At 40.0% G+C, this 18,328-nt stretch overlaps 1 protein-coding gene across 3 annotated transcripts in view; it reads left to right on the top strand.

Moving 5' to 3' along the window:
• Positions 1-18,328, top strand: part of ppp3r1a (protein phosphatase 3, regulatory subunit B, alpha a) — a 35,209-nt gene that overhangs the window by 8,865 nt on the left and 8,016 nt on the right. Inside the window, exons 1-3 of one of the 3 annotated variants that reach the window (XM_030071171.1) lie at positions 2,531-2,680; positions 2,807-2,846; positions 17,969-18,145. In XM_030071171.1, the coding sequence (XP_029927031.1) occupies positions 2,834-2,846; positions 17,969-18,145 (190 nt within the window). In that variant the 5' untranslated portion in view covers positions 2,531-2,680; positions 2,807-2,833. Of the gene's footprint in view, positions 1-2,530; positions 2,681-2,806; positions 2,847-16,865; positions 17,141-17,968; positions 18,146-18,328 lie in introns of those variants that run through there. The other 2 variants (XM_030071170.1, XM_030071169.1) reach the window with 2 other exon arrangements.

Below are 18,328 nucleotides of genomic sequence, written 5' to 3'. Positions count from 1 at the left end.
TAGTCAGGACAATGAAATACTGTAAAACTTTGCAATTTTGTCCTCAAATCATCATGAATAACAACTGTAATTAATCAAATTTTATTTTCAGTCAAGATTTTGGCCTTCAGTGATTATGAAAGCAAGATAATCGAGATAAAATGATTATTGTGCTGAATTTCGTTTCACAATGATGATTTTGTTGTGTGTTGTGTAATATATCGCATATCTACATACATATCTACCATCCTTTGGTAGGTATGTATGTACGTATGTCATCTGTCATCTTTATTGAATAGTGTAGACTTAGACCCAGAATTGTGATAAGTAGTTTTTTTGGTCATAGGACAAAATGTCTTTTCAGTTTTTATACTTAGAAGGTTGTATCATCCTGTTACAGTTGAAAAAGGCAGAAAAACAAATTGATTTGCTTTGAGTTCTGTATACTGCCCACGCTTTTGTGCAGATCAGCATTGGGGATTCTTTGCAGGGGTGGGAATCACTGGGTAACTGGTGAAACGATACTATCACGATATTTTACCGTCATTTTAGCTATGATGCATCATAATACCTGTAAGTGAAGAAGAAAGATTCCTATAAGCAGGAATCTTTCGTGTTTCTCAGTGTTTTAATTTGCACAGTGACTGCAACATGAACATGACAGCCCAGTTTCCATTAAACTAAACATACCCAAATTCAGGGCACAAATAGGCCTCATAGAAACTCAAATATGAGTCTGTGCAAATTAAGTTGACAACTCAAATACCAATATTTGGCGCAAGTGTATCGATAATGTATCTCAGCAGGAAGTATCGTGGTATATCGATATTTTGATGTTTTGTTCCACCCCTAATTCTTTACCTTTATTAATGCTTATCTATATACAAGTACAAACCTTAGCTGAATGCCCCATTGTCCTAGCTCAATCATTCCTGTTGTTGCGAAACCATGTGTGGTATGAAAATGAGAGGTGGCCAGTGGTCATAGCCAGGCCCTATTGTCTGTTGGCTGTCTATTGGTTGACCAACAAGGAAACTACTGTAGATTATATAGAAAATAGCCATATGATTAGAGGTAGACAGCTCCGTGTTTGGTAGGATTGTGAAGGATAGCAGTACCAAAACCACAAACAAAAATAACTTGGTACTGTGTCAGTTACTGACATTGTAATCTGTTGTAAGCTGTAATCTGGCATTACAATATGTGCAAGAGCATTGGTGTGTTCTGTTTTTATGACGGCCTAAGCTTCATTCTTGTTTGAAGGCATTTGTGCTAAGAAAAACCAATCCAGTGTTGCCTGATTTTTAGCAAGAAAAACAGTTGGCATGCATTAATGTTGCATAGCATACAGTTCACCCTCTTAAATAATGAAATACACTTTCATTTAACAAAGAGTGGTACTGCTGAAAGTATTGTTTTAGGGTTGACACTGGAACTGGTATAAGTGCTGAAAATTTTCCAGCAGTGCCCCAGCCCCAGTTTTCAGTTTGCACTCTGCTTCTGAGAGGCATGTTAATCACTGTCAGCGATTGCACAAAGCTCTCCCACCTTGGAGTTGAGAGCACAGAAATGCCACCTCTGCAGAAATTTGGCCCTCTATTCCCCTGTTGGTTTGAGCTGGAAGCCAAACCTGCATCCTAAACCTTATGAAGCCTCAAACACTGATTGTGCACCAATATGGGAAGCAGTTACATTATGAGAGGCAGTAACAAGAAAACTGAGCAAATGAGTGAAGCATAAAGAAAACAGTTGATCGCTGATGAAATAATAAGAAGGGGAACATTAAGCATTATTAAACATTAACAGTAAGGAAGAGGTATTTATGAGGTACTCTCTAATTGTGGCCTCAACCACAACATTTAATACATAAGATATTTTCTTCCATTTGCAGGCTAAAATGTGACCTTTTTCTGTTAGTTCAGATGGAGAAGGTAATCCACTGTATGTGTGTTAAGTCTGCAGCCACTGGTTGTTAGTTACTTGGGACCTAAATTTTACCTTGTGGTGAACTCATGACCAAACGTGCCAGAATTAACACACCCTGTCTGAGACGATTCACATTGTAGACCTTCGTGCTCAGTTCCAAAGTGCTCTTCATATCTGTTCTTTTGGATGACCGACTGTATTTATTTTAGGATGTAACCCACATCCAACACCAATTTAAACTGACAGACATGCTAAAAAGGCACATGACAATCACAAAAGATGTTGCATCTGTTTTTTGTACCTATACTTATCTCATGCTTTTACACCTGTTTGTTTTGAACTCATTTCAGTTATCGCTGTCTGCTTTCAAGTTTTGACAGAAATGAGGAGTCTTTCAAATTACCAGACAAGTTTGTTTTCTTTCCATTGTTGTGTGTTGTTGTCCTTCGCGCCGATGTTTGTTCAGCTAAGCCGTTGTGGCGCAGGTGAATGATGTAAGATTTACTTATTGTTGTGGCAAAGCCGTCGCATTGAGATTCGAGATTTCAAATATGAGTCACATATAGGCCACATGCCTTGGGATCCGATTTCGTACCACAAATCCATGCAGTCCAGATAGGAGCTGAAATGTGACTGCATGCAGTTTTCTGCTGTCTGCACCGATTTAGAAACAGCTCTATAAGAATACAAGAATTGCCTACAAGAAGATTTAACTTTTTTCTGAGTTTTGTGTTATAGCCATAATTGTGTTTTTTGCCATGTTTCTCAAAATTAGGTTAGTTTCCTCAGCTAATACTTGATAGATATTGAACACAATTTCTGTGATCCTGTTCCTGTGCTGTTGAAATGTCTTGGGCTGTAACAGTGGCTGACACGTCTCTCTCTCTGTTTATCTCTCCAGGGAAATGAAGCAAGTTACCCTCTGGAGATGTGCTCACACTGTAAGTATTATGAGTGTTTGTTTGCTGCCATTGTTCTGGGCTTGATTTTGTTCAAATGAGTAACACTTCTCTGAAAGAGTAGCTGATGCAATCGACTAGCTCTGTTACAGAGTTCTGTACATCCATTTTAACAACATTAAGTTAATTGTTTTCTAAAGCACAGAGGATCCAGTTCAGACAAATGTTACATTTTTGTCCACCATGGAATTACATTACCCGCTGTCCTTAAAAAGTGCCACTACCTGGTTTTCATTTATTGCTCTCAATAATTTTGTAAGCGTAGGCGTGATGGCTTTTTTGAATAGTGGAGCTCTTTGATTGTGTTCATGGTCGTGTTTGTGAGATGTCTGATTAGCGGACATCTTTTAGCTTCTGAGTATTCAGAAGTAGGAGAACTTAAGGAATGACTCATATTTCTTCCACCCCTTCACCCTTCAGTACCTGACGATAACACAGCAAAAGCAGAGAATCACCTGATACCTCAGCCTCATGTTGTTATAAAACCCATGAGACACACTGATTTCTCCCGGGTTTGTTCTCATGCAAGTGTCATGTTTTACACAGGAGGTTTGGAAGAATCAGGCTAAAGGGGGCCCGTTGCTATATTCTTTAATGAGCATTGAGACTACGAGTGTTCTTTATTTAGTGAAGGTCCTACCTCACAACCATGGCACTGTTTCAGTTTTCCTTGTCACCTTTCAACATTATATATTATATTTGTAGAATTAGTTAGGGCTACTCGGTTGGATATTGATCACTGTTTCTACAGTTAATCATAGATTTGGGTATCAACACCAGCAATAGTTAAAGATAGTTGAGATTTAAGATGAATAAATGTCAACATGTTTACAAGCTCTAGACAAATAATCTGGATTATCATTTTTGCCACAATCATCAGACTGTGCTTTAAAGCAAAACAGACAGTGGGAAAGGATTGAAAGGTCCTGCACCCGCAGCGGTACAGTTAGGTCTGAGGATGTGAGACTTATCCACTACACCATCACTGAACATGACATTTTGAAATGTAGTTGTCCCTCACTATGCACTTGTCAAGAGCTCCTCTGTTTGTCTTAACATTGTCCTGAATTCATTTGGTTAGTATCCCTTTGTGTTGATATTGGTGTCAGTGAAGAATGCTAACAAGCATTTTACTGAAGGCAAATGTATATTGATTTGATGCGTCAAAATGTCATCTTTTTAAAGTGATCATTGCACATTTAAAAAGAGGATAGTGTTTAGCAACACCATTTATGCAAGGATGATTTGATTTGAATTCGTTTCGGTGTCTTGCATTCTAGATGCCCGGCCCACATGGCCTTACAAAACACATCCATGTATCACATCGCAGTTCGTCTAAGACCATATCACACAAACATGGTGCACTGCCGTTTTACCAGCCTTTTATGGATGAAGGGAGCCACATAGAACCCAGCTTTTCTTAAACATGTCCTTATCATCTAATGGGTAGAAATCATTTTAAGAAGTATACTCGTCCACTTGTCATAAAGAACAAGATACTGAGAAGTGATCTTGTCAAGAACAGACGATTGTGTCTTTTATATTTATTTATTTATATATTTATTTAGTTATATATCTACATTAGGACTTATGTTGTAATGTTTATTGTGTTTTTCGATGCATCAACCAGGATTAGCACTCCTAATTTCATTGTAGTGCCCCTAATTTCATTGTATTTGCAAAACAATGGCACGAAAGGCTCTCTATTCTATTTGTATCCTTTGGGTCAGCTCAGAGTAACAACAATAGAGCAACAATAGAAGGCTTAGTTTACATATTTGAAGTCTCTTAAAAAGGATATGTCATTTTCAGCTCACCTGTGTCTCAATATTTGTGTCTCATTATTTTTTTGTGTATATAGTATTGAAACTCAAACCACCCCAGTGTGCTCAAATGACACGTGTTTGAGAGTGAGCAGAGCCGTGAGCCGAGTTGGCCCAACTATACTTGGTTTGCACTATTGTAACATCATGGGGGACAGGACCTTGGCCTGTGAGGCCCTCTAGGCATGCCCCTGAGGATTATGCCACCATGGTCAGGGGAAGTGGATTGGTAGGATGCGTGACCCTGACCTGAAGCCATCAAGGACCACATCATTCAGTGTGGGATATTTACAGCTTCTCTGTCTCTCTCTCCATTTATCTTTCTCTCTCAGTCTCTTTGTCTCACTGTTTTTGTCTTTGCCGCTCTCTGCGTTTTACTGTTTTTGTGCTTCTGTCTCTCCCTTTGTATGTCAGTTCAGATTTGAATTCAAAGGTGCTTTATTGGTAAGAAATCGCAGTGAAACATGAACAAAACCATGACAATGTGACGCCAACACTAACCCTTAAATCAGTAAAACACATTCATTGAAGACATGTGATAGCCATCATTTTCATTATTAATATCCCGCTGTCTGAATTTGTAACAAGCACATATATTACATACAGCATTTGCACCTAATTCCTGCAGCAGAAATATGTATGTGGATTAACTTCATGTTAATTTTTCATTTGGGGAAAGATTTTCAAAATTACAACAGTACTTCTCCTCGTCTTTCCCTGTCTCTTTGCTTTTCTCGCTGTCTCTCTCACCCTCCACCGACACAACAGCTGTTCAGCTCATCAAGTGCTTGGACAGGCAGGCATTGGCCATGAGAAATTAGCTCTGGCCTGGTCAGATAGATTCACCCTGCCGCACCTCAGCCTTTGCCCCCTAAATGAGACGTGAACCAGCAACCTACAAACCCACTCTCCTGTGCCCACACATCAGTCAAGTCTGTTGATGTGTACGAAATTAGCATTATACAGACATGACGGATCAAGTGCATTTCAGAATATGAGTTTGTTCATTCCTTCATCACTGTGATCTTGTTAAGATGGATTTGGAAATTAGGGGCATTGCTCTGTGCTTGAGGATAGATTTTAGATAGGCCTATATCCTCTTGTCAGTGCAGTGTCTCAGCGCTGCTGGCTTAGCCGAGCTTAGATCAGGCAAAATTTAATGGCCTACTTGTGGTACCGTGCATAATTAGACACACATAACCACGCAGACACACACACGCACACCTCCTCACACACACACACTTTGCTGAAGTGCATGCACGCGCCCACTCGGCTCAACTGCTCTCTTCACCCTGCACATACGGACACACACGAATCCCCCCCCGACACATCATGCTCTCACAGAGAAATGCAGCAGAGTGCCTGAAACCATCGCAGGCCCTGTCTGCAGCCGCCCAAAATAAACGGCGGGCAGCTTACTGGAGTTCCTTGTTGCTAGGGGTTTCCCTGAGGGTGGGAGCCAGAGCCTCCAGGAGGGGGCTGGGAAATGGGGTGCTCGGGTTGGGGGTTTTCTGATGACGGCATGGCTACATATATATCTATATCTATATCTATATAGATATAGATATAGATATATACACATAGACACACACACACATATCTGTGTGTGTGTGTGTGTGTGTGTGTGTGACAACGGTGTGCCACGTCGCTTCATCCTCTAGGCTGTACATTAGCAAAATGCTTCCAGTGTCGGTGTGAGCAATCAGCCTAATGCACCGAGGGCTGGAGCTCTCGTCTACAGCACACACACTCTGCTGTATAGCCTCTTCTTATCAGTGGCCTAAATGAGAGAAGACTGACAGAGAGAGAGGGAGAGAGGAGGAGAGTGTGTCTATGTGCACACCTCTTTTTTTAGACCCGAAAATGACCTGATTTCCAGAGCTGCAGGTTCACCGTGGTGTGCTCTGTGCCTACCTGATGTGAACACCAGACAGGCCTAGCTGCTGACACTTGTTTGCTGGTTGTCCCTCTGTGACTTTTCCAAGACAGTCTTTCTGTACAAGTGTTGTTTTCAGACTTACGCCAGGAAATAATTGTTAGGATTATACTTACCACCACAGAACCTGAATTGAACAGATTGGTCATTGTACTGTTTGCTGTGGTCGTTCAGCTGGCATAGAATAAAATGGATACTATAGTGCTTTGCTATGGTGATGAGTCAGTAGGGCCATAAAGTGTGGCACACTTGCTTGTGAAATGTGCAGACATGTTGAACTGTAGCCTGAAAGCAGGATTGGTAACGTTTTTATCTGAGTTTCCTGCTGTGTCACACAAGCACTGAGGCGGCTGAAATCTGACATCAGCAGCAGTGAGCATAACATAAGGAAAGATTCTCCTTCTTCTATTAACCCAACTCAAACTAGCAAACCTAGCTGGCAAGCATCATCAGACATACGTTTTACTTAATATAACTCTTTAAATGTTGTAAACTGTCATAGTGTAGAAGAAAGGTGTATGTTCACTTTAAACGGCTGCTGGCAGTAATGCGAGACACCTTTCCGCTGCTTTGGTCCTCACTGCAAAACCTCTTGCCTCAGAGAGTCAGTGACTTGCTTTAAGTGGCTTTATATGGATGCTTGGCTAGATAGTCCAGTACCATGGCAACGATACACATAAAAATGGCAGCCGCTCTGACCATCCAGGAATGTTGATTTGAATGGGAAAGACCATCGACTCCATTCAAGCTCTGAGGTTGAGTGGAGTAGTAAAAAAAAAATTCAGTTTGCTGGCATTTATGGTTAAATACATGTATCATGGCATGGAACAAAGAGAAAAAGGCATTTCTCATTTCATTGTGACGTGAAAACACTTCACCAATTTTAAGTTGTGCAGCATCTCAGTCTGAACTCAGTTTAGTTTTGTTTGAACTAAGAGCAAATGCAAGTATGTTGTCGTCCTGCAGAATTTTCCAAAAATTTTTTTTGAAAAATTTCATGTTGTTTACAAATACTTCTTTAGCTAGTTGTTAGGCTGTACAAGTAAGTATATAAAAGTGTATAATACAAATGCAATTTATGATACCATTGGCTGAATACTGGCTTATGAATTGTGAATTGACATCTTGTCATCTGTCTTTGACCCACTGGTGTCCTCCAATATGTTACCTAGACTACACTCCACCCTCATTGGCTCAATAAAACCCCATTATGCTAATTGGCACGGTGTCATGTGTCAATCTCCCAGTGTAATTACTAGGCTGTGCATGCAACCTTCTCTTGTTTACCCATCCTCACATGTTTTTGCCTGTGTGTATGTGTGTGTGTGGGTGTGGTACCATATACAGCAGGGCCTGGGCTGTAATTATCACCAACCCGCCAACTGCGTTTCACTCTCCCTGAATCAACCTCCCCCACCCCTCCACCCCACCCCCTCTTGCCTGGGTCCAGGTTGGCTATGTTAATGCAGTCACATGGCTCCACTAATGTGCAGGACGAGTTGTTGAGAGCTGAGAACGCTGAGCAGGACAAATTCGTTAATGACATTTTGGGAACATTGTGTTTTATAATTAACAAAACAAAAAATGGGAGGAAAAGCCAGTGGCACTTTCACGTGGCTGGCAGCCACAGAGCTGTGCTACTGTCTGGTGGCCAGCTTGAGCTTGTTGATTGCAGTTTTGGAGCGATGAGTGGAACATTTAGTAAGACTAGCATTTGATTGGCTGCTGATGGGATGATGTCACCCAAAGTTCAGATGCTGAGATCTCTTCTGCACCAATTTAAAAACAAAAAATGGAAATGAGGTGAATGTGATCAGCTCTGGCCTTGTTTTTCTAGTCATAACAAATGAGCGGATGTTCATTGGATTAGAGGTCAGCCTCTCAACTTCAAAGTGGTAAATCTGTGTCATGTTTCTTTTTCCTGGCTAGTTCATGTTATCTTAGTTGTTACATCCGTTTCCCTTTTGTTACTTAGTATATTTTATTTATTTATTTATTTTTTAAATCTCGGCTTGTTAAAACATTAGAACTAGTGGAGTGACTCTTGAATCCCAAGTTTTTTCTTCCTTAAGAGTTATTGTGAAAATCACAGTCCCTTTATTAACAGTTAAATGCATGCAACTCTGTCTGTACTTTGTGTAGAAACAGTATGGTAGATATTAACATGCATGATACAGGCTAACAAAAACTCATACAGTATGAATGTTCTGTGCGAGACCTGCAGTGGACAGTAGAGCAGAGGAAGGGCCATTTGGCCAGTCTTTATGTACATTAGTTTTTTGGGCAAAGTAAACTAATGCTTATTGTGTGTGTCTCATGGCTTAAATGCACATGTCATCTCCATTATGGATGCACCAATTTGTTGGAGGAATATTGGTTTTTGGCCTATTAGCTAATGGGATGACATTAACTGATGGCAATGGCCAATATTTATCTGGCCAGTTTTGTCCAGGACTCGAGACCAATGGTCTCATGTTGATGGAAAAATGCGTTTTTGATAGACAAACATCTTAAAGGACAAAAGGGGATTTTGGGGGATTTATTATCAATATTATGATGCGTGTCACTTAGAAAGTGACATTGAATTGACTGAGCATGTATTGCGTCTCTTCTCTTGCTATTGCTGTTCGTAATCACTGGCTGTCCCCTTAGTTGACTGAGGCATGAGACCTGTGAAAACTATAATAACTCTTGAAATGTTGCCGCATTACTGACCATTCACCCTGTCAGAGGAAAACATGTTGCGCTATTTAGAGAGAGTAAACAGAGGCACTGTCACAGAATAACGTGAAAAACAGAAATGGACCACCAACACCAGGAGTTTGCATCTTCGGGTCTGAGTCGGCCTACAAGTCAGGACTGAACCAAGATGAGTACTGATATCTGAATCTGAGTTGGAACAGGGTCACAGTTTCCCAAAACCTGGGTCTCACTGAGATGGCTCCTTAATATCATTAGCGGTTACATCAAGTTACATTATGGTGCATTCAGGCTCTATCCAGTATAAATGAGTATTGGGCAAAGATAAATGATGCTTTCATGATGTTTCCAAATGGAGTCTTGCAAAATTTTGTTTTTGGCAAGAAACTAGAATTAAGTAAGCTACATTTGTTTGAAGGAGAGATTTGTGGGAGTAGGTAGTTGTATAGCGGACTAGAAAAGCATCATAAATGATTCATAAATTTTTTAAAAATGGAATTTGTGCTCATTCAAAGATAGTATAATGAAGGCCTAAAATACTTAAATAAATCATTTCAGTACTATCGGCCAAATTGTTCTTTCAAACATCGGTACCGATATTGGCCCAGAATTTCACAATTAGTGCATGCATCCCTCATCTCCATATGTATTTGTTTCCACGCATGCAACATATGAACAGTTGTTTGAATGTGTTCCCTTCCTTCCTGTGTGTGTGTGTGTGTGTGGGCTAGTTTGGGGGGCTAGCGGGTTCCAGTTGCCTAGTAACACAGTTGAGGGTTAGCATTTATGAAAAAGAGGTGTGTGTGTGTGTGTGTGTGTGTGTGTGTGTGTGTGTGTGTGTGGTGCTCTGCGGTGGAGTATATGAGATTATCATAATCATCTCACAGTTACATTGGGTCTCCCTCAGAGCTGCTCATTAGCATAGCAGTGTGAGGAACCTCTACAACTGTGCAGCCCTCTCAGAAAAGGCTCACCATCGGATGCTGTGATCACACAATTGGATTTGATGTTGGATAGATTTCCCCTAAGACAGTTTTTGTGTAACATTTGCTTCCTCTGTCAGTGGTTATTTGCTCCTTGGCTCTAATGTCTTTACATTTTAGGGATACAGCAATATTTGTTACAGCTATTGCTTGGATATTGTGACACCTCTTGGTGTGTAATCTCACAAAGTGTTACTTTTATCTGAGGCATAGTGGGAAAGTATACTGTTGCATTTTTATTTGTTTCTTAAGGCTCACAGGGGCAAGTTGCAAGTGAACCAGGGCTTGTAAACAAAAGTCACATGGACTTACAAGTAGCTCCTTTTACTGGACAGGCTTTTGTCAGTTTGGTGGCCAGTGGGAGTTAAAACAAACCTGATTTCAGTCCCTGTTAACTTTACGTCATAGTGTTTCCACTTTAACCCTTTGAAATCCAGGAGCCTGTGAGCGGGCTTTCATTTTGAAAGATTTTATTTATTTATTTTTAACGACTATTTTTTTGGCATTTCTCCTTTATTTGACAGTTGAGAGTGAGAGATCGAGAGAGAGAGAGAGAGAGAGAGAGAGAGAAGGGTGGAAGACATGCAGCAAATGGCCTGAGGTCAGATTTGAACTCAGGATGCTGTGATCAGCCTTAACAAGTGGTACGCACTCTACCAGCTGAGCTACCAGGGCACCTCCTGAATTGTTTATTTAATCCTCTGAACAGTTTTTTTTTCTTTTTCTATTTTTAATTTTTTGGGGAATAAATTTGGTAACTTGCTTGGAATTTAATGTTAAATGTATGATTTTATTATTATTATTATGATAATTGTTGTTATTTATTTATTTATTTGTTTGGTAATTTTAAAAATAAATTTCCATCACTTTAAAAAAATGGCTAATTTCCAACTCATTTTCTTACTAGTTTGTTTCTTATTCTCAGGTCATTTCATGTTAATTTGCTCAGTTGCTCTCTTCCCTAGTGTTTGAAAGAACTCAGATGACTGTTCAGGTTTCAGAGGGTTAACATTGGCATTGCTCCACTCGTCTTTAGGCTCTCTTTTCCTTAGGCTCCTCCTAATCAGCTTGAAGATTTCAGTACTCTTGTGCGTTATTTCAACAGGCTGGAAATTGTGCTCCTCAGTTCATTACATGGAGAAGTTTGACCTTCATTGTGTTATGCCAGGCTTTCCAAACAGGAGTAACTGCTGGCTATCAGATGTAAACATTTGTCTCTCTGGGCCATTACAACCTTGTGTTTAGGGACTTTAGGGACTGTAGTTGTTTCAGATTATGTTCTCACTCTGTTAGAGTGCTGTTTTGTTAGAGGGCTGAGACTCATATTTTCAGGTATCTGGGTGGTGCTTTTGATGCCACCTGCTTTCCAATGGTGTTGTTCTCACCTGGCCAGACTAATCAAACTAAAGGAGTTCAATTAAATTGCTCCAAACATGTTTGATGTGGAAGTACCCTAGCTATTGACTGTTTACAATATTAGTAATCTAGCATTTCAAGCCTGAAATGTATGCCAAATTGATTGAAATTGTTGTTTAGTTGGATCAAAGGACAACAGTATTCTTCTTACTTTTACTGGACATTTTTGATGGAGGCTGTGTTGAAGTCACACTGAAAAAAAAAAACAACTTAAACAGTATTCTGTAATACCATACAACTTCTTGACAATTTAGGCCAAAAAATTGCAAAAATGTTATTTCACAAATTCTCATTAGTTTTATTTCATAGAAAGCCTGGGGAATCTTTAGTAGTGACTTCATCCTTTACCAGGAAGCATGCATACAATTTGAAACAGTAAAAGCCATTATTATTATGAACAATCTCACTCTTTTGCCCCTCTCATCAAATAAAACAGTTTCCTTCCTTACTTTTGGACCCTTCTCATGTTATGTCCTGCCTTAATGTCCTGTTTCATCAGGAAAAACATCACATAATGGAACCAAGACGCCCTCAAAATTTGCAGCAACATTTTCCAGTGTGGCTTACATAGGAGCCATAAACCTTTGGGTTATGCAATTCAGAAAGTGGTTCCCTTTCATCTAATCTTTCAGAAAGTGCAATATCATACAAAGTTGAAGAAGTCCGGTAAAGTACTATCATTGATCCAAATTAAGACCACATTCTAATTTGGCTCAGCTGGTAGCACGTCTGTCTATGATGCTGGCAGACGCAAAACTTGTTGGTTCGAGACTGAGAAGGGGACTCGGTCTGCGAGGAAGCTGTCGTCCTTGCTAGCATGAATAATACATGTACCTACTCACTTGGCAACTCCACTTTTTTCAAAGAGGGATCTGGGCACGGCATTCAAATGTTCCCTGCTCGGCACCGACACTGAAGTTTGTGTTGTAAATGTCAGAGTGATTTTGCATCTGTGCTCAGCCCAATTCCACCGGCTTGGCTGTGTAGCAGTAAAAGGAAGTCAGACTGTGACAGTGAACTGGTGTAAAGGAATAACGCTTACATCTGCTGTTTGGTGGAGACTTTTATTTCAAGTTTATTATAGTACTTTAAATTACAGTATTATGATGGTATACATATTTAACATGGGTGGTCACAGTGGGGATGGAACCTGTAACCCTGGTGGCGATGGTGTCTTTCTCTGTCTGTTGAATCCAGTTGCTAATCTTGTTAGTGTTGCTGCTGTGTTCAACCTATCGAGCCATGCAGAACCTCAAAGTGCTTCAAGTTCAAGTTGAGCTCTCCATTTCTGGAGTACCTGAGTTATCCCATCACGTCTCATTCAGCAAGCAGCAAAGCACATCGAGTGGCATCCTGTTTTTTTGTTTACAAGTGCCTTTTCATTATATAAAGTTATTGGCCAACAGAAAAGAGAACTGCTGCCTACTCTCCCTTTCACCCCCCCCTCCCCCCAATCCAGATTACTCTGTGCCGCCGGTTGGATGTGGTAACCTTTTCATGCTGGAAGGCTTTCAGTGTTTGAATTTGAAGGAAATCCATGTCCCTGAATTGATTCACTTGAAAGTCAAAGAAGCGCAGGCCCTGCTGTCGGAATTGTTTGGTTTGTTTGGTGCTCTCCCACTTACTTTGTTAACATTTTATACCAAAGGCAGACACCATATGTGCTTCAAGGAGGTCAGGTCATCTGTTTTTACTGCACTACTTTAGGCAAATGTTTGTACTATTTATCTGGAAGACATTTTCACAACAGCAAAGCTCCAGTTGCATCTTATGAATAGCTGTAGGGGCGCACAGATACTGGGCTGAAATGGAATATCCCTATCAGAGACTTCACCAAGACTAAAGTCTGACGCAATAGCCCTCAGTAACATGACAGTAATATGAATTTAAAGCAAACTCTTGTGATTCTCTGCATTTTTTCCACACACAAAAGCCTGTACTAATCAAATGATGGGAAAAGGAGAATTTTATCAATCATTTTGTCCAGTAACCCCAAACTGCGTGTCTGAATTAGCAAGACATCAATACCAATGATGCATAGATGTCTTGCATTCCCTCACATCATGCATAATTGATCCACCTGTCCTTCACACATCTTCTCAGAAGCAAGAAAAACTTTTATATCTTTCATTTGAAACGTGTAACCTGAAGTCTACTTTATATCAGCAAGTGTTTAGAAGAAGAAGAGAGACTTGTACTTCTTTAATAAGTTAATTTTTTTGCTGTTTTGTAGTTGCACAATATCCTCCCACTGAAGTCTTATATTGTGTGTCAAAAAGCCAACCCTGGATCACAAAACAAAGTTCTGTGATTGAAGTGGATTGGATTAGTGCTACATGCTCTTCTACTAGTTGTACTTCTTCATGAAACAAATGAAGTGGAGGGCGTTAGGTGTCCTTAGTGGTGGGTGTTTTTGACAGTGGTGTAAATGGACCCTTACTTGGTACTAACCCCAGTATGTGGACTGTAGCTCCTTATCTACTGTTGGACCGATGCTCCATGTACAGACTAAGCTGTTATGAGCCAGGCTGGTGTCATCTGGCTGTGAACAGGAAACAGGAGGCTGCTGATAAGGAAGTGTTTTGTGTTACAGGACAGCCGTGTGCTCGGCTCTGATAACTCACACCTAGTGGACTTGGTCCACAGGACAGAAACCCTGTGGCGTTGATTAGCTTTGTATGTCTGCGTTTGTGTGTGCTTCTGTGTACATTCACTGGGATGTGATCACAAACATAAAAAGGCCGGAAACTGGCAATCTCTCATCAGAAATTAATCAGATTTTTTTTGCCAAAAAAAGGAAATCCTGTTTTTCAATGCATCAGGTATTGATGTTTCACTATGGAGATGAATATGAAGTTTATAACCATCCAAGATACATAAGTTGCGCTTCGGGGTGCATCAGTTTGATATTTTGATGCCATGATTTTACTGTAAGGAAAAATCAGTTTCACAGTTTTACAATTGTTATGCAGTAATTTACTTTAAGCAAGGATGAAGAAAGTGAAATAACCATTTCATATGGAAAAGTTTTACTTTTGGCCAATTTTTTTTGCACAAATCTCCTTTTTTGATAGTTTTTATATCACTGTGCTGACCCTGAATCAGTATTTTGTGTTAATTTTGAAGCTAATTAATAACTGTTTCATTAGTTGCACCAAAATATACAGAAAATACATTCATGTAGTATGTGACTGTGTATTATTATTGTCTTACTGTAATTCCTTTATTTTTATTTTTATTTATCTTTTAATTTTTTAATTCAAACTTTTTTACTTATTTAATTTAGTTTGTTATTTATTTATTTAAAAATTATTTGTCATCTTTATTTATTAATTACAATGATTGTAAAATTAAACTTTGTCTAAAATCGCACAAAATTGGATGTTGAACCGCAATACTTGCGAAATCACAATAATTATAGAATCGCAAGACATATCGAATCGGCACCCAAGTATCATTAACTGTATCGTATTGAAGAGTCCCTGATGATTAAACATCTACCTTATACATATAGAGATGTTAAAAATATGCTTAAATTCAGTGAAAAAAGGCATGGTTTTCCTATTTTGTAGTAGCTACCATTTGAGGTGAAGCTTACGGTGCAGTAAATGTGTTCTGGAGACGAAAAGTAATCGACTGGACTCGACTATTACACAATTTGGATATTTGCGTCTTAGATTGACGTCTGAAACTAAACTAGAAACCTAAATGCTTGAATCTAAAATCTTCATGAAAACGTCTGTTCATTGCAATCACTTTCCTAAAAGCCAAACAATATGTGATTTTACAGTAAAATGAAAAAGGCCGCCCTGTAGAAGAAGATAACGCGAGAAATGCTTCATTTGTGAAGTATATTGGGAACAGTGGTGTAGCTATGCATCAACAGCTTATACGGCTTCACAGCGCACACTGATGCACAAAGTAGAGGGACATCAGAACCTCATGTACAGTGCAGCGGGACAGTAGACTTCAGTAGATTATATAAAGCTCTTAACTCCTATATTCCTCAGTCATGACCAACACACAGGAATGTGCTGCTGTGGTTGCATCCATCTCTCTCTCTCTCTCTCTCTCTCTCTCTCTCTCTCTCACTCTCTCTCTCTCTTTCTCTCCATTTTCTCTCCCCTACTCCTCCACCACACTCACACAGCCATCCCTCTGTTTTCTGATTAGTCATCGGGCTAATGTAGCACTGCATATCCGAACCTTGAAACCCAAAACACAACCCACACCTGTCTCTATCTCTGTCTCTTTCTCTTGCTTTTTCTCTCTCTCACTCTCTTGTCGCTCTCTCAGTTCAGTTCAGTTCAGTTTGATGAAGCTTTATTGGTTTGACCATATACAAGTGCAGCAACAACAATAACAACAGAATGAAATGTAAGAATAAAAGTGATTAGGCCAGTTAAGATCAAATTACATTTGCCACAATGTCAGTGTCTCTCTGTTTTGCTGCCTTCACATCATATTAGAGGAAGAAGAAGTACGGGCTGCCATCTTACTGGGTTATGTTGTTGGAAAGCCCACATCCAAATGTACAGTAGGGGTGCCACAAGAATCAATACTCATGTACTAAGTTAATGCAAAGATTTTCTAAACAATACCAGTACCAGTGTTTTTAGTATATGTAGTATCGATGCAACTTGACACCTCAGTCTGTAATTCAATGTCGCTATTCTATTGTAACCGTAGCTTGTTTGTTTAAATTGTAAAGTTTCGTACAGTTCCTCTAATTTGAATCAGTATGTTGTTGGGCTGCTTTGTTTTCTACTTTAAGGCCACAGGCCGATGTCGTACTTGTAACTCATTGTTCTTTTTCTAATGCAGCAACACATGGGAGAGTGATCAGACTTGAGCTGGACAATGTGTGTTTTACATGGTTTTAACATCCACAAGCTGGCATACATTGTGAATCAAATAGGATGTGAATAAGGCATTTCTCCAGCTCTCACATATGTTTTTCCTTCCTTTCTTCCCCATTCTTGGCAGTTGTGTCATTAAGTTTTCCTCTGTAGCACAGCTTACTTTTCAATAAACTCTTATCTTTTCCTGTCATTTCTCTAATTCAGCTGCCGCATTGCAGATCAGTAAGGCAAAATAGAAATGAACTGAATTCTTGTAAATCTGCCATCTCCCTCCTTCCTGACCCTGTTTAGCCATGTAAACATTAATAGATAGCTTAATATCATTTAGGACCTCAGATTAGAGGTCCTGGTAGTTCACAGTTGGACAATGACATCACGTGACTGTGCGTGAATGAGCTTATATAGTAATTAACAACCGGCTATGTTGTTGTTTCCGGATTACCTCTTGCCTTTGTTCAGTTTACCACCCAACTTGCGCGGGTTGTTGTAGTGATGGCAGGGGAACAGAAGGTACATCTCTATAGTGGCAAAACTGAACCAGCAACCAAGAATAGCTGTAAGTTTGCAGAAGTTGTATCTATTTGTTTTGTTTATATATCCATTATCATTCTCTTTCTCCCTCTTTTTTTCTCCACAGCTCTTAATTCCCTTGCTTTCCCTTGCTCTTCTCTATCATTTCAAGGGCCACAGAAATGTTGTCATGGAGCTGTGACTCTGACCTTTGCACTCCTTGTTATTGGCTGTGCATAATGTTGGCAATCTAGGAACAGAAGTTTATAGTATTGTTGCACTGATTTGAAGCCCCTCTGCATATGAGTAGAACAACATGTTCTGTGGTTACTGTGGGTCTGCAGCATGGTGCAGTTAGCTTAGGCCTGCGCAGGCCGGAAGTGGCGTCCTTGACCTACTTGTAGTGCGGGATACTATATGAGATATATGAGAGCAGTTTATGCAGGCAGTAGTGAGAAGATCTATATACATGCATATTTTGCATAAATACCTGCTGTATTAGTGAATGTAATTCTCATTCAATCTGAGAAAATGTTTTACCAAAGCTTCAAACAGCTCTTTTTGACTACCAATACTTGTACACCTCTTTCATTGGCAACTATTTTCCCTATTCTGTTCTTTGCACTTCTCTCCTGCTGAATTTTCTCAGGTTCACAGAATTTTGTCAGGGCACCATGTCGCTGTACACCTTACTGCTTGTAATGCAGTAGTTGATGTTAAGAATTGAAGCTTATTCTACTGTCACACTCAGTGAGCGGCGCTCTGGGTAAGAACGCCAGCTAGATGCCCAAGCTGTAAATGCTTCATCCGTAACTTCCCCTTCTCTCTCTCTCTCTCTCTCTCTCTCTCTCTCTCTCTCTCTCTCTTTACCCAGTCGATGCTGATGAGATTAAGAGGCTAGGGAAGAGGTTTAAGAAACTCGACCTAGATAACTCGGGCTCACTCAGTGTGGAGGAGTTCATGTCGTTGCCGGAGCTGCAGCAGAACCCGCTGGTGCAGAGGGTCATCGACATATTCGACACGGATGGGAACGGAGAAGTGGACTTCAAAGGTGGGCGGTACACTCTGCTGGTGTGGGGCAACACTTTACTTTACAGCCTTGTTCCAGTTAAACCTGATTGTTTATCACTGAAAAAAGTACTGTAAGCACACCATAACACTGTGTCAGCATGGCACAGCATGTGTCACAAGCAGTTCATTGCTGTCCGGCATTTGATCACAGCTTCATCATATT

The sequence above is a fragment of the Myripristis murdjan genome, chromosome 15 (assembly GCF_902150065.1).
Source record: "Myripristis murdjan chromosome 15, fMyrMur1.1, whole genome shotgun sequence".
Classification (NCBI taxonomy): Eukaryota; Metazoa; Chordata; class Actinopteri; order Holocentriformes; family Holocentridae; genus Myripristis; species Myripristis murdjan.
The sequence above is the reverse complement of the archived record's forward strand: the minus strand, read 5'-3'. Positions and strand labels throughout refer to the sequence as shown.